Source organism: Solanum stenotomum, chromosome 2 (genome assembly GCF_019186545.1).
Source record: "Solanum stenotomum isolate F172 chromosome 2, ASM1918654v1, whole genome shotgun sequence".
In the NCBI taxonomy this organism is placed as follows: domain Eukaryota; kingdom Viridiplantae; phylum Streptophyta; class Magnoliopsida; order Solanales; family Solanaceae; genus Solanum; species Solanum stenotomum.
This window is the reverse complement of record NC_064283.1, coordinates 6,793,657-6,815,154: the sequence shown is the minus strand read 5'-3', so window position 1 is coordinate 6,815,154 and position 21,498 is coordinate 6,793,657. Positions and strand designations below refer to the sequence as shown.

General features: G+C 31.6%; 4 protein-coding genes across 4 annotated transcripts in view; 2 read left to right on the top strand and 2 right to left on the bottom strand.

The window, feature by feature from the left end:
* Positions 1–1,654: 1,654 nt before the first annotated feature.
* Positions 1,655–3,267, bottom strand: LOC125855379 (uncharacterized). The gene has a single exon (XM_049535100.1). The coding sequence runs from the start codon at positions 3,116–3,118 to the stop codon at positions 2,000–2,002; it is 1,119 nt and encodes a 372-aa protein (XP_049391057.1). The 5' UTR covers positions 3,119–3,267; the 3' UTR covers positions 1,655–1,999.
* Positions 3,268–7,838: 4,571 nt separating this feature from the next.
* Positions 7,839–16,465, top strand: LOC125855656 (MADS-box protein SVP). The gene is made up of 11 exons (XM_049535410.1): positions 7,839–8,026; positions 8,144–8,211; positions 8,350–8,532; positions 11,168–11,246; positions 11,866–11,927; positions 13,763–13,862; positions 13,951–13,992; positions 14,368–14,409; positions 14,554–14,687; positions 15,675–15,725; positions 16,091–16,465. Exons 3-11 carry the CDS (start codon positions 8,351–8,353, stop codon positions 16,104–16,106), a joined length of 708 nt encoding a protein of 235 aa, XP_049391367.1. The 5' UTR covers positions 7,839–8,026; positions 8,144–8,211; position 8,350; the 3' UTR covers positions 16,107–16,465.
* A 622-nt stretch (positions 16,466–17,087) lies between these two features.
* LOC125854860 (O-fucosyltransferase 31) lies at positions 17,088–21,482 on the top strand. Its single transcript, XM_049534446.1, has 10 exons — positions 17,088–17,308; positions 17,992–18,054; positions 18,154–18,235; positions 18,342–18,412; positions 18,528–18,616; positions 18,724–18,927; positions 19,610–19,871; positions 20,291–20,518; positions 20,614–20,811; positions 20,921–21,482. The coding sequence occupies exons 1-10, from the start codon at positions 17,168–17,170 to the stop codon at positions 21,128–21,130; spliced, it is 1,548 nt and encodes a 515-aa protein (XP_049390403.1). The 5' UTR covers positions 17,088–17,167; the 3' UTR covers positions 21,131–21,482.
* LOC125854853 (receptor like protein 21-like) overlaps positions 17,675–21,498 on the bottom strand; it is a 134,203-nt gene continuing 130,379 nt past the window's right edge. The window contains 1 exon segment of the mRNA XM_049534437.1: positions 17,675–17,688. The gene's annotated coding sequence lies outside the window, so the exon portion shown is untranslated.

Below are 21,498 nucleotides of genomic sequence, written 5' to 3'. Positions count from 1 at the left end.
ATAAGAAATAATTGCGGTACACTCAAACTGATCCAAAATTTGTTTTGTAATTTGACAATCATTCAAATCCAGGAATGTCACTTAGGTGATGTGCGACTCATACAAGGCCACAAAATTTTGGAACTTCAGACATTCTAGCGCCGTTTTGATTCATTTTGGTCTATAGTTGGCTTAAACCTTTCTTTTATATTCCCCTTCGCTTATACTTGTTCACTATTTCAAATATATATTTTTACTTTTATTTATCATTTTTAACATATCAAGAAAAAAAAATTATTTTGACCAAAACATTCTTCAAGACTATACTAAACATCAATTAATATGCACATTATGATAAAGTCCTTATAACAATCATTGTTTCTTAATGAAACTGCAAAGTTCAAAGTGGCTAAGTAAAACTGGATAGAGAAGCGTACAAAGTTTAGCGTAGACACGTAAAAGTGATCCAAGGAAGTACTTAAATAATACCTCACACAACCTACAACACTTTGAAAAACCTTAGTGGTCCTTAAAGATTTGCTTGTTCTCTAGACTTGGACCAATCTCATGAAGAAGTTGAAATCAATGAGGAGCCATCTTATTATGCAGTGGCGGAGCCAAAAAATTTCATAAGGAGGTTTAAAATCTGAGAAGTAAACACCCAAACTAGTGGCAGGGGGTTCGACATCTATTATACATATCTAAAAAATAATTTTAGCCATGTATAAATAGTTTATTAAGAAGAACCTGCCCAAATCTTAGATCGTCAAGTTCAAAGGCTAGAAGAACAAAGGATGTAGCTTCGGTTAAAGTCCCACACTGTGCTGTTTGGGGCGAGTAGGGTGTACAATGTACACAGACCTTACCCCTAGTCCCCTGCCTTTGTGGGGTAAAGAAACAACATTAGATAAACCCTCGGCTCAAGAAAATCATATATCCAAACAGGTTTGAAAGAAATGCAAGAGAAAGCATTGCCTTTACACAAATGATAAATTAGCTGAGTCAATGACAAGATGATTTATAGACAATATACACACGAAAACTTAAAGAAAACCATCAAAAGTTATCTCACGTAGCTGATCAACACTTGTCCCTTCGAAGTCCGAAAACAACTACTATGCCTGGATCTCAAACTATCTCTAGAAAAACAACTTCAGGAAAATGTAGGACAGGACAGGATTTAGAAATTCGAATGCAACAATCATTCAACTACAAACAAGTCTATAACATACCGAATCTACAAACCCACGAAAGCCACCACCAACAAGAGAAATTTCCACAACGAAAAGAAGCCTAGTTGTGAAATTCTGAGGTCTCTACATAAACACTTCTTTCATATGAATGAAGAAAACCAACAACTTCTGATCACTACTCACTTGCGGACATTAGGAGCATTCAGTTCAAAAAGAATTCTTGGCTCATATAAACTAGCCAATATGCTAAAGCACAAATATAGCCTTTAAACAGAAATGTTCAATCCAAACTGATGAAGCTAAATTATAGACGAACAACATATACATGAAATTTACGAAAACTTAAGAGAAAATCATTACGAGGTACCTCAGGTACCTGATCAAAACTTTACCACTAGACAAAATAACAACCACCATGCCTCAAAGACAAACTCCAGAAAAATGTGAACAAGACAGATATGAGAATTTCAAAATTTGGCATAAAAGATCATTCAATTACAAAACGAGTCTACGACTACGAGTCTTGAAAATTGAATAAATATAGTACCTACAAACCCCAGAAATCTACCAACAACAAGAGAAATTTCTACAAACACAATGCATCTAACAAGAAGAAGCTACGAGAAATTTCTACAATGAGAAGCAGCACAGTTCTGCAGTTATATACTTCTTCATATGATGAGTAAAGAAAAGCAACTACTTTTGCTCACTACTCAACTTACTACAGCATTCGATCAATTCAATTCCAGTCGACTTGATCAAACTAAACATTAATCTCCATAGACTCGAGACAATCCATTATAGAAACCATAAAAATAAAACCTTTTTTAGTTATACTTCCTAGGCCTACCTCTTTTCTTAGGTCCTGTCGACATTGGTCTTGGAGCAGCAGCAGCAGGAGGAGCCTGAGGCCGCGCTGGGGCCTGAGCTGGATTCGGAACCTGAACCGTAGCTGGAATTGGAGTAGCATTTTGTTGATTATTCGCAACATTCACATTCCCTTCAGACGAAAACATCGGTGGCATCCAAGTTGGAAATGCACCAGTAGTTGCAGCAGCAGCAGCAGCTCCTTTCCCAGTTCCCAAATCCTCCAAATTCCCATTCACAAAACCCATTGGGAAAAATCCCCAAATGCAATAATAAGCTTCTCTCCCTGGCACCATTGGTGGCATTGACAAAATCTCCGTAGCAGTAAAAGCCCTTTTACATTTATCACACCTTAAACAACACCCTTCATAAACCCTAGGATACTCATACAAATTGTAACAATACGGACACGCCGTCCACAAATTCACAACCCTTTGCCCTCTCATCGCACCACTCATCGGCGTCGGCGCCGTAGCCTTCGGCGGCGCACTATGATAACTCCTCTGACTCACCGGACTGGGATTCGGGTTCTGATTTTGACCCGAACCCGAATTACTCGCCCGACTACTCCTCCTCACGGGTAACTTAGCATCTCCTTTCTTCTGCTTATTATAACTCCCTCTAGGTCTTCCTCGTCCACCAGCAGGAGTCAATTTAACTCTAGTAAAAAGCGAAAGTTCATTATCATAAAGACCCTTTTTTGATGGATCTGAAAGAACAGCCCAGGCATCAGCAACAAGGCCAAAAGCAGTATCTGAAGATGGGTATTTGTTTTTATCAGGATGAAGAAGAAGAGCAAGACGACGATACTGTTTCTTGATAAGCTCTGAATCTTCAGTACGACCTTGGATTTGAAGAATAGAGTACCAATCATGGTGATTGTTGATTCGTTTTACAGAAGCTAAAAGAACTTCAGCAATTGCTAAGATCTGGTCAGGTCCTTCAAGTAAAGGCTCAGTTTCTTGAGCAAGAAGGGCAAAATCTTTACAAGGGGCAAATTCTTTTTCTCTTAAGAGCTTTTCTGCAACTCCTAACAGTCTCTCTGCTTCTGCTCTGCTTGTAGTTGTATGATGTTCCATTTTTTGGTGGATTTTTTGGGATTTTGGGGCTTTGGGGTTTTGATCTGAAATGGAGACGGAGAAAATGATGGATGATTTGGGGAAGAGGAAGAGAAATTTGGGGGGGTGGGGGGGAGTGGGGTGTAACTGTAGAGTGTAAAAAGATTGTCTTTTTAGGACCAAATGATATTTGTTTATAATGTTTATCTACATTGTAATAAATAGAGGTTTGATTGTTGTACTTTGGTTGAGGGTATTTATGTCATTTTATATTATTTTTTTATCTTATCGAATAAAAATAGCAATCTCAAATTATTTTTAACATTTCATATTATTTAGTCACATAGCTAAAAATATACTTTTTCCTTTCCTTATTACTTGTTACATTTATTTTTGAGGGTTAACAAACATAATTTTGATTGACATTTTAAAAGGATGAGCAACTTTCACATATAGTAAACGCAAAAATTATATTTGTACGTTATAGCTATAGTTTTCATAATTGCACTCCATAGCAAACATAAATATGTATATTTCACTATACATATACAAAAGAAAGCAATTGTATATAATTTGTTTTTGTTTCTGTATACATATACAAAAGATCAATTGTATAATCTGTGTTTGTATAAAGCAAGAAAGAGAGAAAGGCAAAAGAAAACTGGACAGGAGAATATTTGTATTATATAATTATAAGTGTATAAGACGAAGATATATGTATTTGCATGTGTATATATAATTGTCTCTCGCTTTATACAAACAGAAGCACAATTTATACATTTTTGTTTGTATAAGCGAGAGAGGCGAGGGAGAGACTGGCGAGCGAGATCTGGGAGAGGGGAACGAAAATATATGTATATATTCAATTTTCTCTCGCTTTATACAAACACAAACACATTTTATACATTTGCGTTTGTATAAAAGCGAGATAAGCGAGGGAAAGAACGAGAGTGGCAAGCGAGATTCACCAGGAGAGAGGCGAAATAGCAACAATTTGCTATGTGGTACAATTAAATCAAACTATGTTTATATCATTTAATTTGAATTAATAGTTTGTTATTATATACAAATTTCCTTTTTTTTTTTTTTTTTTATCATATTGCTATAAAAACTTTTTACAATTCAGAGAATTTTTTATTTAGTTTATGAATATCTAATTTTTTATTTTAAAATATTGAATTAATGTAATCTAATTTAGGTTTGAAAGTTAATCAAATTGACTCTTGAAAATCGTAACATCGCAACTAAAAACGGAACGGAGGGGGTATGTTTTAAATCAAGATAAAATTAACTACATCAATTTAAAATTGAATTATTTGAGAGTAAATATTGTAAAGTTCTTTTATTGTTGATTTTGATATTGATGAATAATGTATATAATAAGAAGAAGAATTAAAGAGTGAAATTAGTAAAAATATATTTATTAATTATGATTTATTAAGGGCAAAAAAGAGAGAGGACAAGAATATAGAAGGGGGTATTTGTTATTTTAATTAAAAACATCTAATTGAAACACTATATTAAAAGTTAAGGTATTCAATTAAACACGAATTACTTTAAGAGTAAATAAAATACCCTAATAAATTTAAAGAATTGTCTATATATCCTAATGCATGCATCTTTAGTTGTTCATCCAAAATAGTTTTTGAGTTTTATTCATGAATTAAAATTGATTAAGGAAAAGGAAGGTATGTTTAATAGATAAAATCAGAAGAAATGATGATTGTATTGCAAATTGAAATTTCAAGAGATATTTGTGCAGTTAATTATCACTAGAAATAATTATTGCACCTTATTAGAAGAATAATCTGGAACTAATATCTTATAATTTTGAATGCAAAAATTAAAACATATTTATACCACTTTATTGCAAATGAAAAATAATAGGAAAGATATAGTGTCTGCTTATAACATCCATGCATCTACCCATTAATTCAATTTTAGTAATTTGTCAATTTCTCAGCTAAATTCATGAATTAACTTTGTCTAGTTATTCTCCCCTCTCCATGATTATTTTGGTCAAAAATATCATTTTTGTTACCTATTTAATGAAAAAAATCATTTGAATTGATATAAATACAACAACATTAGAAGAGGAAAAAAAAAGAACAACAAAATCTTTTGGGGATTTGGATTACCCGTCCATAGCAGCGATGAAAATTATACATAACTAGTCATGATATTTCGTCACAAATTCTGACAGGTCACCAAAATTCGTGACATGACTAATTTGGATCCAATCACTAATATCGACAAATTGCCAGAATTTGTGACGAAATAAGTTTTTCTCATCGATCAAAATCATGACGATACATAGCTCTACTACAAAGTTCTAATCACATAGCTATTGTTGCACAACTTTTTAAAATGGTATCAAAATTTAAACGATGACACTAAAAGATTCTATTTGTGCAAATCATCCGATTTATATAAGTAAGGCCCATTCCGGGAATCGATCCTATTGGGCTAATGAGGCCCAACCCAATATTAAACAGTCGAAGAAATAGGCCTTATCACAATAAAGATTTTTAAAGGCCCAACATAAGCCCAATCATAAGAGGTACTGAACATTGAAGGCCCAATATTTAGCCCAGTCATTAGAAATCGAAAAAAGCTTGCAATTTATCGGAAAAAATAACTTTTCTTTAATTAATAAGAATTTGTTTTTGAAATTCTCCCTTTATTCTTAATAAAATGATTTATAATGAGATATATAATTATTGATTTGTTTTCGATCATAAATCTCTCTTTTTTTTTCTCTTAAACTTTACGATCAAATGATGTTACATAAATTAAGACGTGAGTAATTATGGGCTAAATCTAGTAAGACATAATTGCATATTTCATGCCTGGAAATAATGTCAAAAGCAGAGGCGTATTCATGATTTTGAGATAATGGGTGCACTATTATGAAAAGGTTAATTGATGATATAAATTTGATCGGTTCGACATTTAAGTTTTTACTACTGAAAATCGTTAAAATTTTAAAATTATAGGTCTAAAATTAATTCTGATATATATATATATATATATATATTAATGAATTAATTAAAATGTCAAAAGTGCTACCAATTACCACTTAAAGAAGTATTATCTAATTTTAGAAAGAAAAATAAAATAAGATAAATATAAAATTCAAATTTCAAACCTCGCGGATAGAGGTGCACTCAGTCAAAATTGCATTATATAATACTTCAAGTGTAAATTCACACATCTATATTTTAATATTTTTTTTAAAATATAACACTATTATATATAATTTTAAGAGGGGACCATGAGTTCACGTGAACCCGGTGTCCTCCCTTAGATAATCCTCTGGTCAAAAGGTCCTTTTATCAAATAATCTAAGTTCTATGTATTTAATCACTTTTAAAGACATGTACTTGATGTTTTTTGTCCACATATATAATTGTAGTTTAATTTGAATGTGATGAGGCAACGTGTTCATGCAAATTATAGAGGGCTAGGATTATTTCCTCCACTTAATTTCTTCCATTATTAACCATATACGCAAAAAAATAAATTTTTTTTATGACATTAATTATTAAAAATACTCTAAAAAATCTTAGTAGCTTAGTTGGTCTGTATTTTCCCTTCACCTACCCCAATGTTTTTTTTTTAAATAAAAATAAAAATATTACTAAAATACTCCTACTAGACTGATGACCCAAACAATACTCCATTCAAGTTTCTAATACTTATTATTATGTTCGACTTTTTTCCACCTATAGTTTGGATTTATTAAGAGACCAATCAACCTATGAAGGGATAAACTTAAATATTTTTCATAGACTAAAGAAACCAAAACTTTCTATTTCTTTTTTTGTTTTGGAATCTTCTGGGAAATTAGTGTGAACTCAATTGAGAAGACGTTAATTAGTAGAGGGAATTGATTCGTGATATTTTTTGTTAGATTTCTTCTATTGCACTAACTCAAATATCTTTAAAATTTCAACTTGAAATATTGCTTTTCGAAGGGTTTAAGATTTAAAATTATGCTCAAAATCACCAAACACCTATTAACAGTAATTGTTTTTTTAGTTTTCTAACTAGTGTCCAGTATACACATCAAAGTCTAACTAATCCAACAAATCGCTTAGCGGCCCTTTCATCTTTGGCGTCAGAATGCTCGATCAATGAGCTATTACATACTCTTTTGCATCTAGGCAAACCTCTTGGTTGTCTCTTCAATCATAATAACATTCACAAATAATATTCTACTCCCTCTGTTCCAATTTATATGACTCACTTTTCTTTTTAGTCAGTTTTAAAAAGAATGAAACATTTTTATATTAAGTAACAATTTAACTTTAAAATGTCTATTTTACCCTTGATGAAATGATTTATAGTCACACAAGTTTCTATTATTCATTTTAGACCACAAGTTTTAAAAGTCTTTCTTTATTTTTAAACTTTGTGCCTCGTCAAACTACGTACCTCACATAAAATGGGACGAAGGGAGTAACATATTAGAGTAGAATCGAACATGGAAATAATTGATTAATAACACTAAAAATGGGCACCTAATTCTAAGGAAACACTTCCTACCACAAAATTTTCTATATTGAAAATTCAAATTTGAGACTTTTTATTGAGAAAAAAATAACTTCATCAACTGCATCATATTCTTTTACGATGCTACTAATAGTAGTTACTATAAGTAATCCTGCCAAGTGTCAAGTTGCGCAAATGTGGCAAATGAGAGATTAAAATATGTCCCCTTTTTACCATAAAAAGTAAAGCTGCACATTCCATATTTTGATGTAACAATAGCATCCAACCACTCCCTCTCTCTCTCTAGGTTTCAATTGGTGGAGCTCTCCAATAATATCTTCCAACATAAAATTAAAAAAATTCCTCTTTCTTTTTTTCTTCTCTTCAATTCCAAGAACAACAAGTGAATAGTGCTTATTCCATCTCCAAAATTAGGTCTACACTCAATTATTGGTCCATTTTTATAGGGTTTTCTAACTAGACTAGATCTGAGGTTTTCCTCTTTAATTAGGGTTTCTTATAATTTCTTACTATTTATATCTTTTGTGATAGTTTGTAAGATTTCTTGAAGGTCTGAAGAAAGATAATAGTTATCATCTAATAACACGGCTTCTCAACAGGTAAGAGTAAGATCTGCGTACATTCTACTCTTTTCAGATTCTACTTATGAAATTATACTGTTATGATTGTAAATATAGTGAATTTTGGTGATATATAAACTATTTTTTTTAAATTTTTTTTAAAATTTATTTTTGAAGGATGGCAAGGGAGAAGATAAAAATAAAGAAGATAGATAATATAACAGCAAGACAAGTGACATTTTCAAAGAGGAGAAGAGGGCTTTTTAAGAAAGCTGAAGAGCTTTCTGTTCTTTGTGATGCTGATGTTGCTCTTATCATTTTCTCTGCTACTGGAAAGCTATTTGATTTTGCTAGCACAAGGTAAAATCTCGAGATAAAATGAAGGATTATTTTATGCGTGTGTAGTTATGAGTCTTTAAATAGTTTTACGATTATTATCCTATCATTAATATAAACTAAGGGGTTGTTTGGTCGGGGAATAAGTTATTACAGGGTTGTTATTCCACTATCAATATGGAATAAAAATAATTTTATAATTTCAAGATTAGTTATCTAACTTTAGAAGGTGAGATTAGCTATCCTGAAATATCATTTTCGACAATGATGTTAAATATAATCAAATATTTGGGATGGTAGGATGTTTCGAAGGAGCTAGGGGGTGTAAGCTAAGGTGTTTATTTGTTTGGTGGCCTAATTTATTTGTGGTACTTTTTTTGTTTTAATCTATTTATTAAAAAAAAATGTAAATTTTTATATTTTGTATTCCTTTCGTCTAACAAAATAAGGGTCGTTTTGGCCAAAAAAAAAAAATAGTCCAAAAAAGAATGATCATTTTAGGAATTTAAGACAATGATTAGTTAGTAAATGTTTTCAACTATACCTTTATATATATTAAAGAACCACTAACTTGTTCTTAACAGTGATTAATTTTAAAACATCTAATTATTGGAGTAATTTATATACGGATAACTCAATAAATAATACGTTGTGTTAATTGTTTTTCATAATGAATGTGAAAAAGGCTAAAACAGATGTAGGGAGTAATTCTTATGCCCAATATCCTACCTGGTATATTTTAGACTACAAGACTCAATCAATATTAAGGTACATTAAACACGAATATGTAGCTTAGGATCACATGATTTAAAAACAATATGAACTTCGTTTCAACTCAACAAATTAAATTGAAACGAAAGAGTATATGATATCAAAATTATTGTTTTGTATATATCTAACATACGTTGAATTCCTTTACTTCTTCGTATTTGATTTGTTATTAGTGAAAAAGTTAGCTCCATCATTAATAAGATCATACATTATCTAACCTCGTGAATTAAGAGTGCACACTTTACAATAATAACATAATATTCAATCGAGTTTGAGAATGATAGAATATACACAAATTTTACCTTTTTTTTTTTGTAAGATAGAAAAATTATTTTCGATTGGAATAAAGATTTGTTTGGTTTGTTGTGACAAGAGGAGCAAAGAAGGGTATTTCTACCATGGCAAAGACGAAACGAATAAACTGTAGTTTCATAGGGTTTCTTCAAACAAGAAAACCTTGTGTCTCACATTTAATTACCCCTTTTTGTTATTTATGTCCTAAAAAACAATGAATTAATTAGAAACCCTAGGAAATATTTACTTCTGTTTTTTATCATCTAGATACTTCTTTATTATGTAAAATATATACTCTTTTTGTTCATTTTTACTTGTCCATTTTGAATTTTATATTTGAGTATTTTATTACAATATTCATATTAATAGATGTATAATTTTAGATCTTGAAAAAATGATTTGTGGAATAAGTTTGTTTCATTTTATGTGACACTGCTTAACTTGATGTAATGTTTAAGAGAAAAAGACTTTTTTTTGAAATTTGTAATCTAAGACAATTGTTAGATGTATTTGTGTAGTTGTATATAATTTCATAAAAAAAGGAATTTTAAAGTTAAATTATTTTTAATTATAGTAAAGTTATATTCTTTTTTTGGGACGAATTGAAAATGAAAGGTTACTACATAAAATAAGAGTATTTTAATTGTCATATTTCGCTTTTCGATAGTAAAATTATATCAACTTTGATCTACACCAACTTTTAAAATTTCAAATGAAGTGATTTTTTTTTTAATGGGCAAATGCCTACTAAGTTAATTATACTATTTTTATAAAACTATTAATTTTTTTGGATAAAATTACCTAGAAAGTTGATTTTGTAAATAATCAAGTGGTTTACTCCGACAACATTTAAATTTAGTGTCAGTAATCCTTGTTTAGTCAAATCATTCAATTTCAACAGTCATTTATTTACTGGCTAAGACAAGATATGTCAATTACTACTAGTACAAATGGGAGGGCCAGAATTAAAGGATTTTGCTGCTACAATAATAACTTATTTCCCAATTAGGAACTAACTAATGATATGACAAATACTTATCCGATCATCAGATATTTATATCAAATCAATTTATTTATTATATTTAAATAATTTAATAGATATAAATATATGTATTAAGTAACGAAGTTTGTGGTGGACTGATGATAAGTATTTCTTCATTCTCAATAAGAAATTTCGAGTTTAAAATCTCTTTTTATGAAGTTGGCTTAGTTAGAGAGCGGATTACCTCAAATTTTCCGATGCGAATACAGACAATTCTTATCTCACAAGTTAGTTTTTTTAAGTTGAGTTGGAATCGGATTCATTTTTTTGATCATGTCATCAAAATCAGACCTATCCAAATGTATAATTTATTTGACACATCATACTCTTGTCTTAAATTGTGCACAATTCAGACGTTCAATTTTTGAGTTGTTTAGTTGGTGGGCGATAGGTAATTTTTTTTCATTGTTTTAATTTAGGCAATCCTCACCTTATCCAGAACTAGAACTAGCGTTTGGGATCAAGTTAGATTCAAGATTATTTATAATATATATTGATTAAGACTTGAATTTTAATTAACAGAATAATTAGTTTTCTTGTTTATAAATGCAGCATGAAGGATATTCTTGGAAAGTATAAGTTGCAGTCAGCTAGCCTTGAGAAAGTTGACGAACCTTCCCTTGATTTACAGGTAGTAATTATATATACTTTATACTAAATTAATAAGTAAAAAATAAGAGCATTGTTAATTTTATTATGCTCATAAATATATTTTATGAGTAACCAATGGTTCTTTAAATTAGTGAAGTTAATTATCTTAATTAGCTGAAGTGAAAATACATATCTCTTGCTCCATCTCTCTCAAATTATTTATCGTGAAATAATTCTAAAATTGTTATCTCAAATTATTTGTCATTTAGAAAGATTAAGATAAAGTTGATTATTTTTTTCATTTTAACGTTAATAGTGTTTTTTTTTTGAAGATTACAATTACTTCAATGATATATTTAATGAAAAGAGATTATATCTTAAGACATAAATGAGAGTATATTCAATAAATGTACACGTGAAAGAGAAATAACGACATATAAATTGAGGCAGAAAAAATATAAACTATATATGATCTAGTGACAAATGTATAAGTAAATAAATATATTTATTTTTGTATTTATTAATTTGATGTAAACACTCCACTTAATTAAGTTTCTACAAAATATTAAGTAGGCTATAATTACATCTACTTAATTAATTAAACTGCCTATATATTTATTTATTAACCTTTTTATTGCTTATATATCATCATTTTATAGCTAGAGAATAGCCTCAACATGAGATTAAGCAAGCAGGTAGCTGATAAAACTCGTGAGCTCAGGTACCTATATAATTCTTTTCTTAATTAACTTGCATGCACCTCAACTTTTACTATCATAAATATCGAATAATTTTGCTTATATATATATACTACCTAGAAACTTTTGATAGCGCTTAGATTTGAACGACGTCGATCTTTGACCTTCAAGTAATTTTTATCTTACTTCATCAATCGCTAAATTACACATCCGCCTCAACTTTCACGAATTGATATTATTGGGTAACTCTTTCTATCGAAACTTGGGTGTCAATTTTTGTCATTGCTTAGATTTAAAAGTGGTCGATATCCGATCTCTTGTAATTTTTATCTTGCTCCATTAACCATTCAACTACATGTGCACCTCAATTTCCACTATAGTATTATTCGATAACTTTATCGATCAAAGCTTAGGAATATGAAAAATTTATTACCTAGCATACTTTTTTTGTTATTGCTTAGATTTGAATGTTGTCTTTGATCTCTCGTGATTTTTATCTTACTTCATTAACTGTTTAGCCATATATTATACCATTGAGTAAATCATCCTCCCAACACCAAAGAAAAAAGAAAAAAAAATCTCTGATTAATATATTCAAAATAGTCTTAATTAAATTTAAAGTAGTTGCTCATCGAGCCTCAAAATGAAAATTCAGGTCCCTACCCTACTTGTTATTAATATGAATATATTTCCTTGGCTTTATAATTGATTGCCTTTTAAATTCGTCATTAAATTTCATTTAGATATTCGAATAACGATTTGGTTTAAATAAGCACTTGAACAAGACAAAAATTTTCATATTTGACACTTTCCGTTCAAATTTTGATATAAATTAATTAACACGTAAGTGTCTATTAGGTAGTTATGTTAACTACATACAGGGGCGGCTCAACGTAATCGGAGGCCTAAAGCGAAATCTTAATTAGAGGCCTAAAATCTAAATAAACTTCACGTGCATTTATTTAAAATTTATTTTCTTACATTTTTAAATGAAAAGTATTACTTAATATTTTTTATATATATAAATGATTTATTCGATTTCTTTTTCAATTATTAGTTTTAAATAAGATTTTATTAATTCAACGTTGAAAAATATTATTTTACTCGGGCAATCATTATATGAATTGTTAACATAGTTCTACAATTAATAAGTTGACAAATTTCAAGTAAATATAAGAGTTAGAACCATAGCTTTGATGAAGTTGATAATTTGGTTACCCCACATTTTACTATGATTGTTGTAATGCTTGAAAATCTAAAAAGAAATGGAAAAAGAATTTACAATTGAATTTGTTCAATACTTTTTGACTATTAATTGATATTTTTGACAGAATATTACTCTAACTTATCAACAATTTAAAGAAGAGAGTGTAAAAGGAGTTAAAAAGAAAATAATGTGAGTATTAGTAGAGAGAGTGTAAGAAAATAAAATAATATTTCTTGATTTCTTCTATTTGAATGGGGTTGAAGAGAATAAAATAATAATTTGAAATATATACTTTTTTATCATAAATAATCAATGTTTTTTCTATAAAAAATTAACACATAATTTATTCTTGCTAAAAAATTGAGGCCCCTAAAATTGGGGGCCTAAGGCCAATGCCTTATTAAAGTATACATAGAGCCGGCCCTAACTACATAAAATATGTCATCTCTTTTAATTATACACATCAGCCTTAATTGGAACAAGCCTTTGGTTTTACAGCTATTGATGCTAAAGCATATAATTTAAAAGGACGGTATATTTTAATTGGTTAACTTATCTACGTAGCGAACACTCGAAAAAACACACAATTACCACCCCCCACAATTTTTTTTTTTATACTTGTTGATATTTGTGTATGTATATGTAAATCAGGCAGATGAGAGGTGAGGAACTTGAAGGATTGAGTTTAGAAGAATTACAACAAATTGAGAAAAGACTTGAAGCTGGTTTCAACCGTGTGCTTGAGATTAAGGTTTCATAATTTTTGTTAAAAGAAATTATAATACTTTTATGCTAATTAAATAAACTTCTAATATCCCTAACTTTTTTTTTAATCTCAGGGTACACGAATTATGGATGAAATTACCAACCTTCAAAGAAAGGTTTGTACGATACTTTTACTAAAACGGAATCAATGCCCAAAGTATCCTGCATTCATGTATGATAAAAAAAATATTGTTGCACCTCGAGAGGGTGTAATGTAGGTCACGTACCTTAACACAAGCATCAATATTATCCCATGATTCAAATTCGTGACCTAACACAAACATCCCATTAGAATTTGACTCGTTGGTAAAGGTTTTCAATAGAAAAAGCCATAAAAAATATTACTCACAAGTCACAAGACAATTTGAAATTAGCGATTTTTGGATAGTGAAAAAAATAATTGTTCGTTGCTCCAAAGCTTCCCTTCAGAAAACCATTCTTGACTAATCTTTTCTTTTTTTGTCATTTTTTGACTCATGAAATCTTTTCAGGGTGCTGAGCTGATGGAAGAAAACAAACAATTGAAACACAAAGTAATTAAAATCCCCTTTAGAATTAATAAGCTTTTATGTACAATTTTTTTTTTTAGTAATTAGTGTTAATTAAATTGAGTAATTTTCATCATATTCTAATAGTGCTTATATATAGATATGTATTATTTTAATTGTGCTATTTAGATGGAAATTATGAAGAAAGGGAAGTTGCCCTTACTGACTGACATGGTGATGGAAGAAGGCCAATCATCTGAGTCTATAATTACAACCAATAATCCTGATCAGGATGACTCCTCAAATGCATCTTTGAAGTTAGGGTAAGCTTGCTTATACTCTTACTTAAAAGAGTTTTAACTTATTAGATAATTATGTGGCGTAGTTTCAGCTCTCCGAGGACATGACCCTTAATAGGATAGTGTGGAGATTGAGAATTAGGATAGATAGTTAGTAGGTAGTTAGCCGTTTTTTCTTTTCCTCTCTATGTGTTATGTACTCCCTCCGATCTGTTTAGTTTGATTGTCTAGTTTTGACTTGGAACAAAGTTTAAAAAAGTAAAGAAGACTTTCGAATTTAGTGGTCTTAAATTAAAGATATGTTTAACGTAACAAAATGCTTTTTAATTTTGTGGTCTTTACATATCATGTGGGAAGTTAGAATTAAAAAGTTGCTAAAAATGAGAATATGCTGATTTGTTTTAGACTAAATAGCAAAGTAAGACGAATAAATTGAAACAGACAAGGAGGATGTTTCTTGTTTTCATTATTTTTAGATTTCAATTTTACTACCTGTTGTTCCTTATAGCTTGGGTTACTTTATTATCTCGTTATTTTTACTTGTTGCTACTACTTCTATAAGTCAATTGGTCTATCAAAAACAATTTTTCTATTTTTTTAAGATAAAGGTCCGCATATACTCTACCTTTCTTAAACCTGACTTGTGGAATTACAATATATTTATTAGTGTTTGTATAATACAAATGAGGTAAAGAATTTTGCTACCATCAACCAGGGGTGGAGGCAACATATAATGATGAACCCCCTCGGCGAAAAATATTACTATTTATACATGGTTAAAATTATTTTTTAGGTATGTATAATAGATGTCGAACCCCCTTCCACTAGTTCGTGTGTTTACTTCTCAGATTTTGAACCCCCTTATTAAAATTTCTGACTCCGCCACTGCCATCAATCTAATTTAACTTGTTATATAACATGCTTATTGATCTTATATTCTAGGTTACAAGTTCCACTAATTACTATATGGATATTTACTTAATTGTTATCTTTTGTTTATGTTGTTAACAGTGGTACTACTGCAGTTGAAGATGATTGCTCAATTACATCTTTAAAGTTAGGGTAAGATTTGTTTATATCCTTCATAGAAATGTAAATATATACACCTACTTCTTTCGTCTCAATTGATACGATGTAGTTTGACTTAATTATTATAGAGTTTAAGAAAGACTTTTGAAACTTGTCATCTAAAATAAGTCATATAGATGTTTGTATGTCTATAAATTATTTCATTAGGGTAAAATAAACATTTAAAGTTAAACTGTTATCATATTTATTGGAAATTACCAAAAAATACAAATTGAAACAGAAAATATTGCAGGCATTTTGATTTTTTTTTTTTTTTTTTTTGGTCAGGTCCATTTTGATTACATATGTTCATTATTTATGGGGTCTACAATTAATTAAATTTGCTATTTATTGATCAGGCTACCATTCAGCTAGCAAACTCAAATGGGGGAGCCTTTGTTGAAGATTGTACTAATAATAATTTTTGGATGAAAACAATGAGTGGCATAATATATTTGCCTTTCTTTTGGAAAAATATACATTGGAATATAATTGTCACTGCTTCTACTATGTATTATATGTATGTGGACAACTTGGCAAAGGGCATTTATTAACCATCTCATTTTGGGTCTTGTGAGGGGATTTCTATAATATAATCTATGAGTTTACGTGAACTGAATAATTTCTTATTAAAATTAGCATAATATATGTATGGAGAAAGATACTCATGAGATATTTATAGAAATTTGACTATGAAATCAATTATCATAGAATATTATATTGAAATTGTTGAAGAAAGTCATGAACTTTCAAAATCTTGAATCCGTATTTAATTCTTGTTTATTCGATTGAGCTTTTAGCACTAGTGCACCGGGGAGGAGCTAGTGTATAAGGTATGAGTTCGGTCAAATTTAATACATGTGGTTCATAATTTTTATTTGTCTTAAGAAATACACTTAATATGTACAAATTATTGATTTAGAATTCAGTAACTTTAATAGGATAGAAAACATAAATTTTAAATCTTCACACCGGTTCTACTAAAGCTATATACCATCTCAAATAACTACAAAAGTAAGCAAATTCATCCATTTTATTGAAGTTTAGGTTGCATATATGATTGAACTTCAGTCATTTCTACATAAAGTTCGTTATATCATAGTAGATATGTGTCTGAACTTCAACTATTTGTATATCGCAACTTAGTGTGATATTACTTATGGGAAATATAGTAATTCATAAGAAATACACATTGGCATCTTACAATAAAAAGATCTAAATTCAAAATAGAAAAATAGTTGGTTATGAATGCAAAATAGTTAACAAGTGGCTACGCCTTAAATGGACTGTAAAAATTGGCTACTCTTGTAAAATTACTTCATGAAAAACCCAAATATTTTTAGCCCAAACAGATCAGTCCATGATCACAGAACGAGTTAACTGAAAAGTATTTACAGATCGGTAAGTACGACGGCGACGGTGAGAGCACCGGCACGATGAACTACGTTCGGCAGACTCCGACGAGTCGGAGAGTGGCATGGCCGCTGCAAATGGGTGGACTTTTGATACTTCTTTTACCAAGTCTGTTTCCCAGTCTCTTCTCTCCTCTTAGCCGCTCTTATCCTTCTGTTTTCTCTGTAAGTTCTCTTTCCTTCTCCATTTTCAGCCGTAACACTACCTTGTGAAGATAGAGAAGCTGTTTCCGAAGATCAATCAGTTAGTATTAGAGTGAAATGTGTTGAATTTAATGAAATGAAAACAGACAATTCATGTAGCTGATTCGGATTAATTTGGGATTGAGACGTAGTTGATTGGTTAATGCGTGTGTACTATGTTGCTCGAACTCTTCAAAAATGTCCATGGTTGCATGTTGGATACTCCAAAAGTAGTGCATTTTTTAAGGATCCGACTGGGATGCAGCAATATTTTGGGAGTCCGAGCAACATAGCCTGTGTACAAATGCATTGTGGAAGACCAGACATATTTGAAAATGAATTTGTTGAGTAGCTAATACTAGCTTATGATATAGTAGAAATCATAATTTGGTTGGTTGATTCTGAGCTCTACTCTATTTAAGTTTTTCTGGTTGGTATTTTAATTGGATGTGTTGTACTAGTTGATCATTGGAACTAGAGAGAATTGGTTTTGTAGGCCATTTTCTTAGTTTGATGTCCTTTTTACTATGGATCTTCATTTTTACACATACGAGATTTCCAGGTGTTCATGATTCAAGTGCACCCTGACTTCTTTTGAACACTGTACCTGCTCCAACTTTTAGGAAAATCTAGTTCTTCTATTAGTTTACTCATGCAATTTGCAGGAATGGAATGCTCCAAGGCCTATGCACTCACATTTACTAAACAGGGCTTTGCAACAACAGACAGTGAGTAGAGTTGCCACTTCATTTGTTTTTAGCTATAAGGTTGTTATGGAAGTTTTGGGACCATATATTCAAAATGTTTAGTAATTTAGTACCTTTCAGTCCAAAGTTCAAGAAGCAGAACTCTGGTCTCCCTTGCCTAACCAGGGATGGGAAGCCTGCGCTGATAAACAGGACACTCAATGTGAGTGTTGTACCCATGCTATTGTATCTTTCCTCTGCGTTATGAAGGGGATTCTGATTAGTAAATTCTGTGTTCTAACCTTTCTTTAATTGCATATGTTCTGTAGCATTGGGTAGGAAGTCCCAGGGGTACATACAGGTGTTTTTGGATGGAGGACTGAACCAACAGAGAATGGGGGTATGTAAGTTTCAGTTATGATATTGGTTAATTTCTAGATTGTTGATGTATATTACTTTAGGGGAAGTTTAGTCTCATGAATGATTTATTTGTTGTTTACTTGCTCCCATGATAGATCTGTGATGCAGTAGCTGTTGCCAAAATTTTAAATGCAACACTTGTAATTCCGTATCTTGAAGTAAATCCAGTTTGGCAGGACTCGAGGTATTTAGTGTCAGCCATTGCAGCACCCATTCTCTACGTACTTTTAAAGTTTTATGTGAGGTGCCCTTTTCTGGATTGATACTGCTTATGTGAAGTGCTTTTCACAGTTCCTTTGCAGATATATTTGATGTTGATCACTTTATCAGTGCCTTGAGTAATGATATTTCAATAGTTAAAGAGCTTCCCAGTGACTACTCCTGGAGTACCAGAGAATACTATGCAACAGGCATACGCGCTACTAGAATTAAGACAGCGCCTGTACATGCTTCTGCTTCATGGTACCTGGAGAATGTTCTGCCTGTAATGCAGAGGTACTACTGAAATATAAACCTCTTTTTTGAGATTTATACTGAATTACTGACCAAGTATTCATGTTGTTTCACTTGAAATATGTCCTACTTCTGAAAAGTTTTGTTTTTCACTAGGCATGATGGTCATATTTGATGCAAGTGACTTGACATTCATTCATTTCTTTATGCGTGTTGCTTCCATGTTAAATGAGTTGCAACTATCAATTTAACATTTAAGTATTTTTTGATCATTTTCAATAGATATCATGTTCCCTCAATTGAAGTGTCATTCACAGTTCATTTTTTTTCTAGTCATAGCACTAAAATAGACGCATTTGTAACTTTTTTTTATGGTCAGATATACACAATACTGGTCTCTGAGAGATCGACATTAACAACCTCATCCCTCCCCCTTGGGCAACGGGAAGGTTAAAAGGAAAAAAGAAAGAAAATAACGGAAATGTTGGTCACTTGCATCAACAAAGCAATATTAGATCAACACATAAAGACAGTCATTGCCTGTGTTCATAGATTTTTAGTTTCGCCAGCTAACACATTACACAGTGGTCATTACCAGATGCATTTTTGTAGGCTTGATTTAACTGGGACACTCTGCTTTCAACAATTGAAACATAGTATGAAGTTCTCTTTGTATGATAAATCCTTAACTCACAACAAGACTACTTTGCTTTCTTTCTTCCAGCTATGGGATCGCAGCTATAGCTCCATTCTCTCACCGTTTGGCTTTTGATAGCCAACCTTCAGACATCCAGCATCTGCGCTGTAAGGTCAACTTTCACGCTCTAGTTTTTGTTCCCCATGTCAGAACGTTAGGCGATGCACTCGTCAGTCGTCTGCGTAGCCCTCCTAGTTTGGATAACACATCAGCTACACACTTCCACAAAGGGGAAAATGACAGAGCAGGAGCTGGAAAGTATGTTGTATTGCATCTTCGCTTTGATAAAGTATGATTATCTTCTACGTTGCTGACTCAATTCCATTCTTACAATCATAGTCTATGTTGAAGTGGAGTGTGTTATGGGATCTTTGGTACAACTATGAGGGCATAGTACTGTATCAGTGAGTTTAATGTAAATTTTCCATGTCTATGTTAGTGAAAAGAAACCATTATATGAAGGTTCAGTAAACTAAAGGCGATCTACAATAATTATCTGTCAGCCAACTTTGGGTAACTGGGCCTGTAAATGTCTCCAAGTTAAGAAGTTAAAGCCCGTCTTGTTTCACTACAATTCACTTGGATACCTTCGATTTTGATCCATCCCCATCCATTAATGGCGACAAATAAAATAGCTTTTGTGCAAGACGAGGATTTGTCGTTTAATGCATTTGGGTATTAATTGTCTGGAAAACTTCTTTTAAACAGGATATGGCTGCTCACTCAGCTTGTGATTTTGGTGGGGGCAAAGCTGAGAAACTTGCTCTTGCAAAATATCGGCAAGTACTTTGGCAAGGGAGAGTGCTTAATTCCCAGTTCACAGATGAAGAGTTAAGAGGCCAAGGGCGTTGTCCATTAACTCCGGAAGAGATAGGACTCCTTTTGTCAGCCTTGGGATTTAACAACAGTACACACCTATATCTTGCTTCCCACAAGGTGTCATAACTATGATATTACTTATTCCTTACAAAGAATGATGTGTTCCATTGTCAACAACAGCTTAAGCACTCTCTGGACTTTATTCTTATCAGGTTTACGGTGGAGAAGCAAGGATATCAGCTCTTCGCCAGTTATTTCCATTTATGGAGGACAAGAAAAGCCTTGCTTCTTCTCATGAACTATCTGAAGTAGAAGGAAAAGCTTCTTTACTAGCAGCTGTGGATTATTATGTGAGCATGCAGAGTGATATATTCATCTCTGCCTCTCCCGGCAACATGCACAATGCACTGGTAACTAAATTGTATATCAGAATGTCCGGTTAATTATTCTAGTCTAGTCTGTTTTAGTCTTGATTATGCTTTGAGAACTAACCATGGGGCGGGATTTGTCAACTCTCAGTTGGGGCATCGAGCATACAAGAATCTTAAGACTATTAGACCAAACATGACATTGCTAGGCAAGCTCTTCCTCAACAAGACTATGGAGTGGTCCGAATTTCAGCAGGCAGTACAGCAGGGTCACAAGAATAGACAAGGACAAATGCGGATACGCAAGGAGAAGCAGTCAATATATACTTACCCTGCTCCTGATTGCATGTGTAAAGCTTAATTTGACACCACGTTGGAGGTTGTAATTTGATCAGACGTGATATTTACATGTATATTTTTGTATTCTAGGATCTTTAGTTGACCATGTTCAGAATACAGCACCAAAATGATCAAATTCCATATTTTGAAATGATCATAGTTGGTAATTAAATGTGTCTAGTCACCTAGAATATTGACAGCATGGTGAATATAATGCACTATCATCTTTTCTTTTAGGGAAAAGGCAATAATATGCCATCGAACTTTGAGAAATGGTTCATTTATGCCATTTGTTATAGCTCATTTATATCATTTCTGTTTGAGAAAAGGCTCATCTATGCCATTATTTGTTAATTGAAAATAATTCCGACTTTGCAGAATCATTTATTA

What these genes read in the sequence shown, in the direction of transcription:
- LOC125855379 (XM_049535100.1), bottom strand. Translation starts at nt 3,118, where the DNA reads ATGGAACATCATACAACTACAAGCAGAGCAGAAGCAGAGAGACTGTTA.
- LOC125855656 (XM_049535410.1), top strand. Translation starts at nt 8,351, where the DNA reads ATGGCAAGGGAGAAGATAAAAATAAAGAAGATAGATAATATAACAGCA. An exon ending in TTTGATTTTGCTAGCACAAG is followed by an intron (nt 8,533 to 11,167) that starts GTAAAATCTCGA and finishes TTATAAATGCAG; the next exon opens with CATGAAGGATATTCTTGGAA. An exon ending in ACCGTGTGCTTGAGATTAAG is followed by an intron (nt 13,863 to 13,950) that starts GTTTCATAATTT and finishes TTTTAATCTCAG; the next exon opens with GGTACACGAATTATGGATGA.
- LOC125854860 (XM_049534446.1), top strand. Translation starts at nt 17,168, where the DNA reads ATGAACTACGTTCGGCAGACTCCGACGAGTCGGAGAGTGGCATGGCCG. An exon ending in CTTATCCTTCTGTTTTCTCT is followed by an intron (nt 17,309 to 17,991) that starts GTAAGTTCTCTT and finishes TGCAATTTGCAG; the next exon opens with GAATGGAATGCTCCAAGGCC. An exon ending in GCAACATGCACAATGCACTG is followed by an intron (nt 20,812 to 20,920) that starts GTAACTAAATTG and finishes GTCAACTCTCAG; the next exon opens with TTGGGGCATCGAGCATACAA.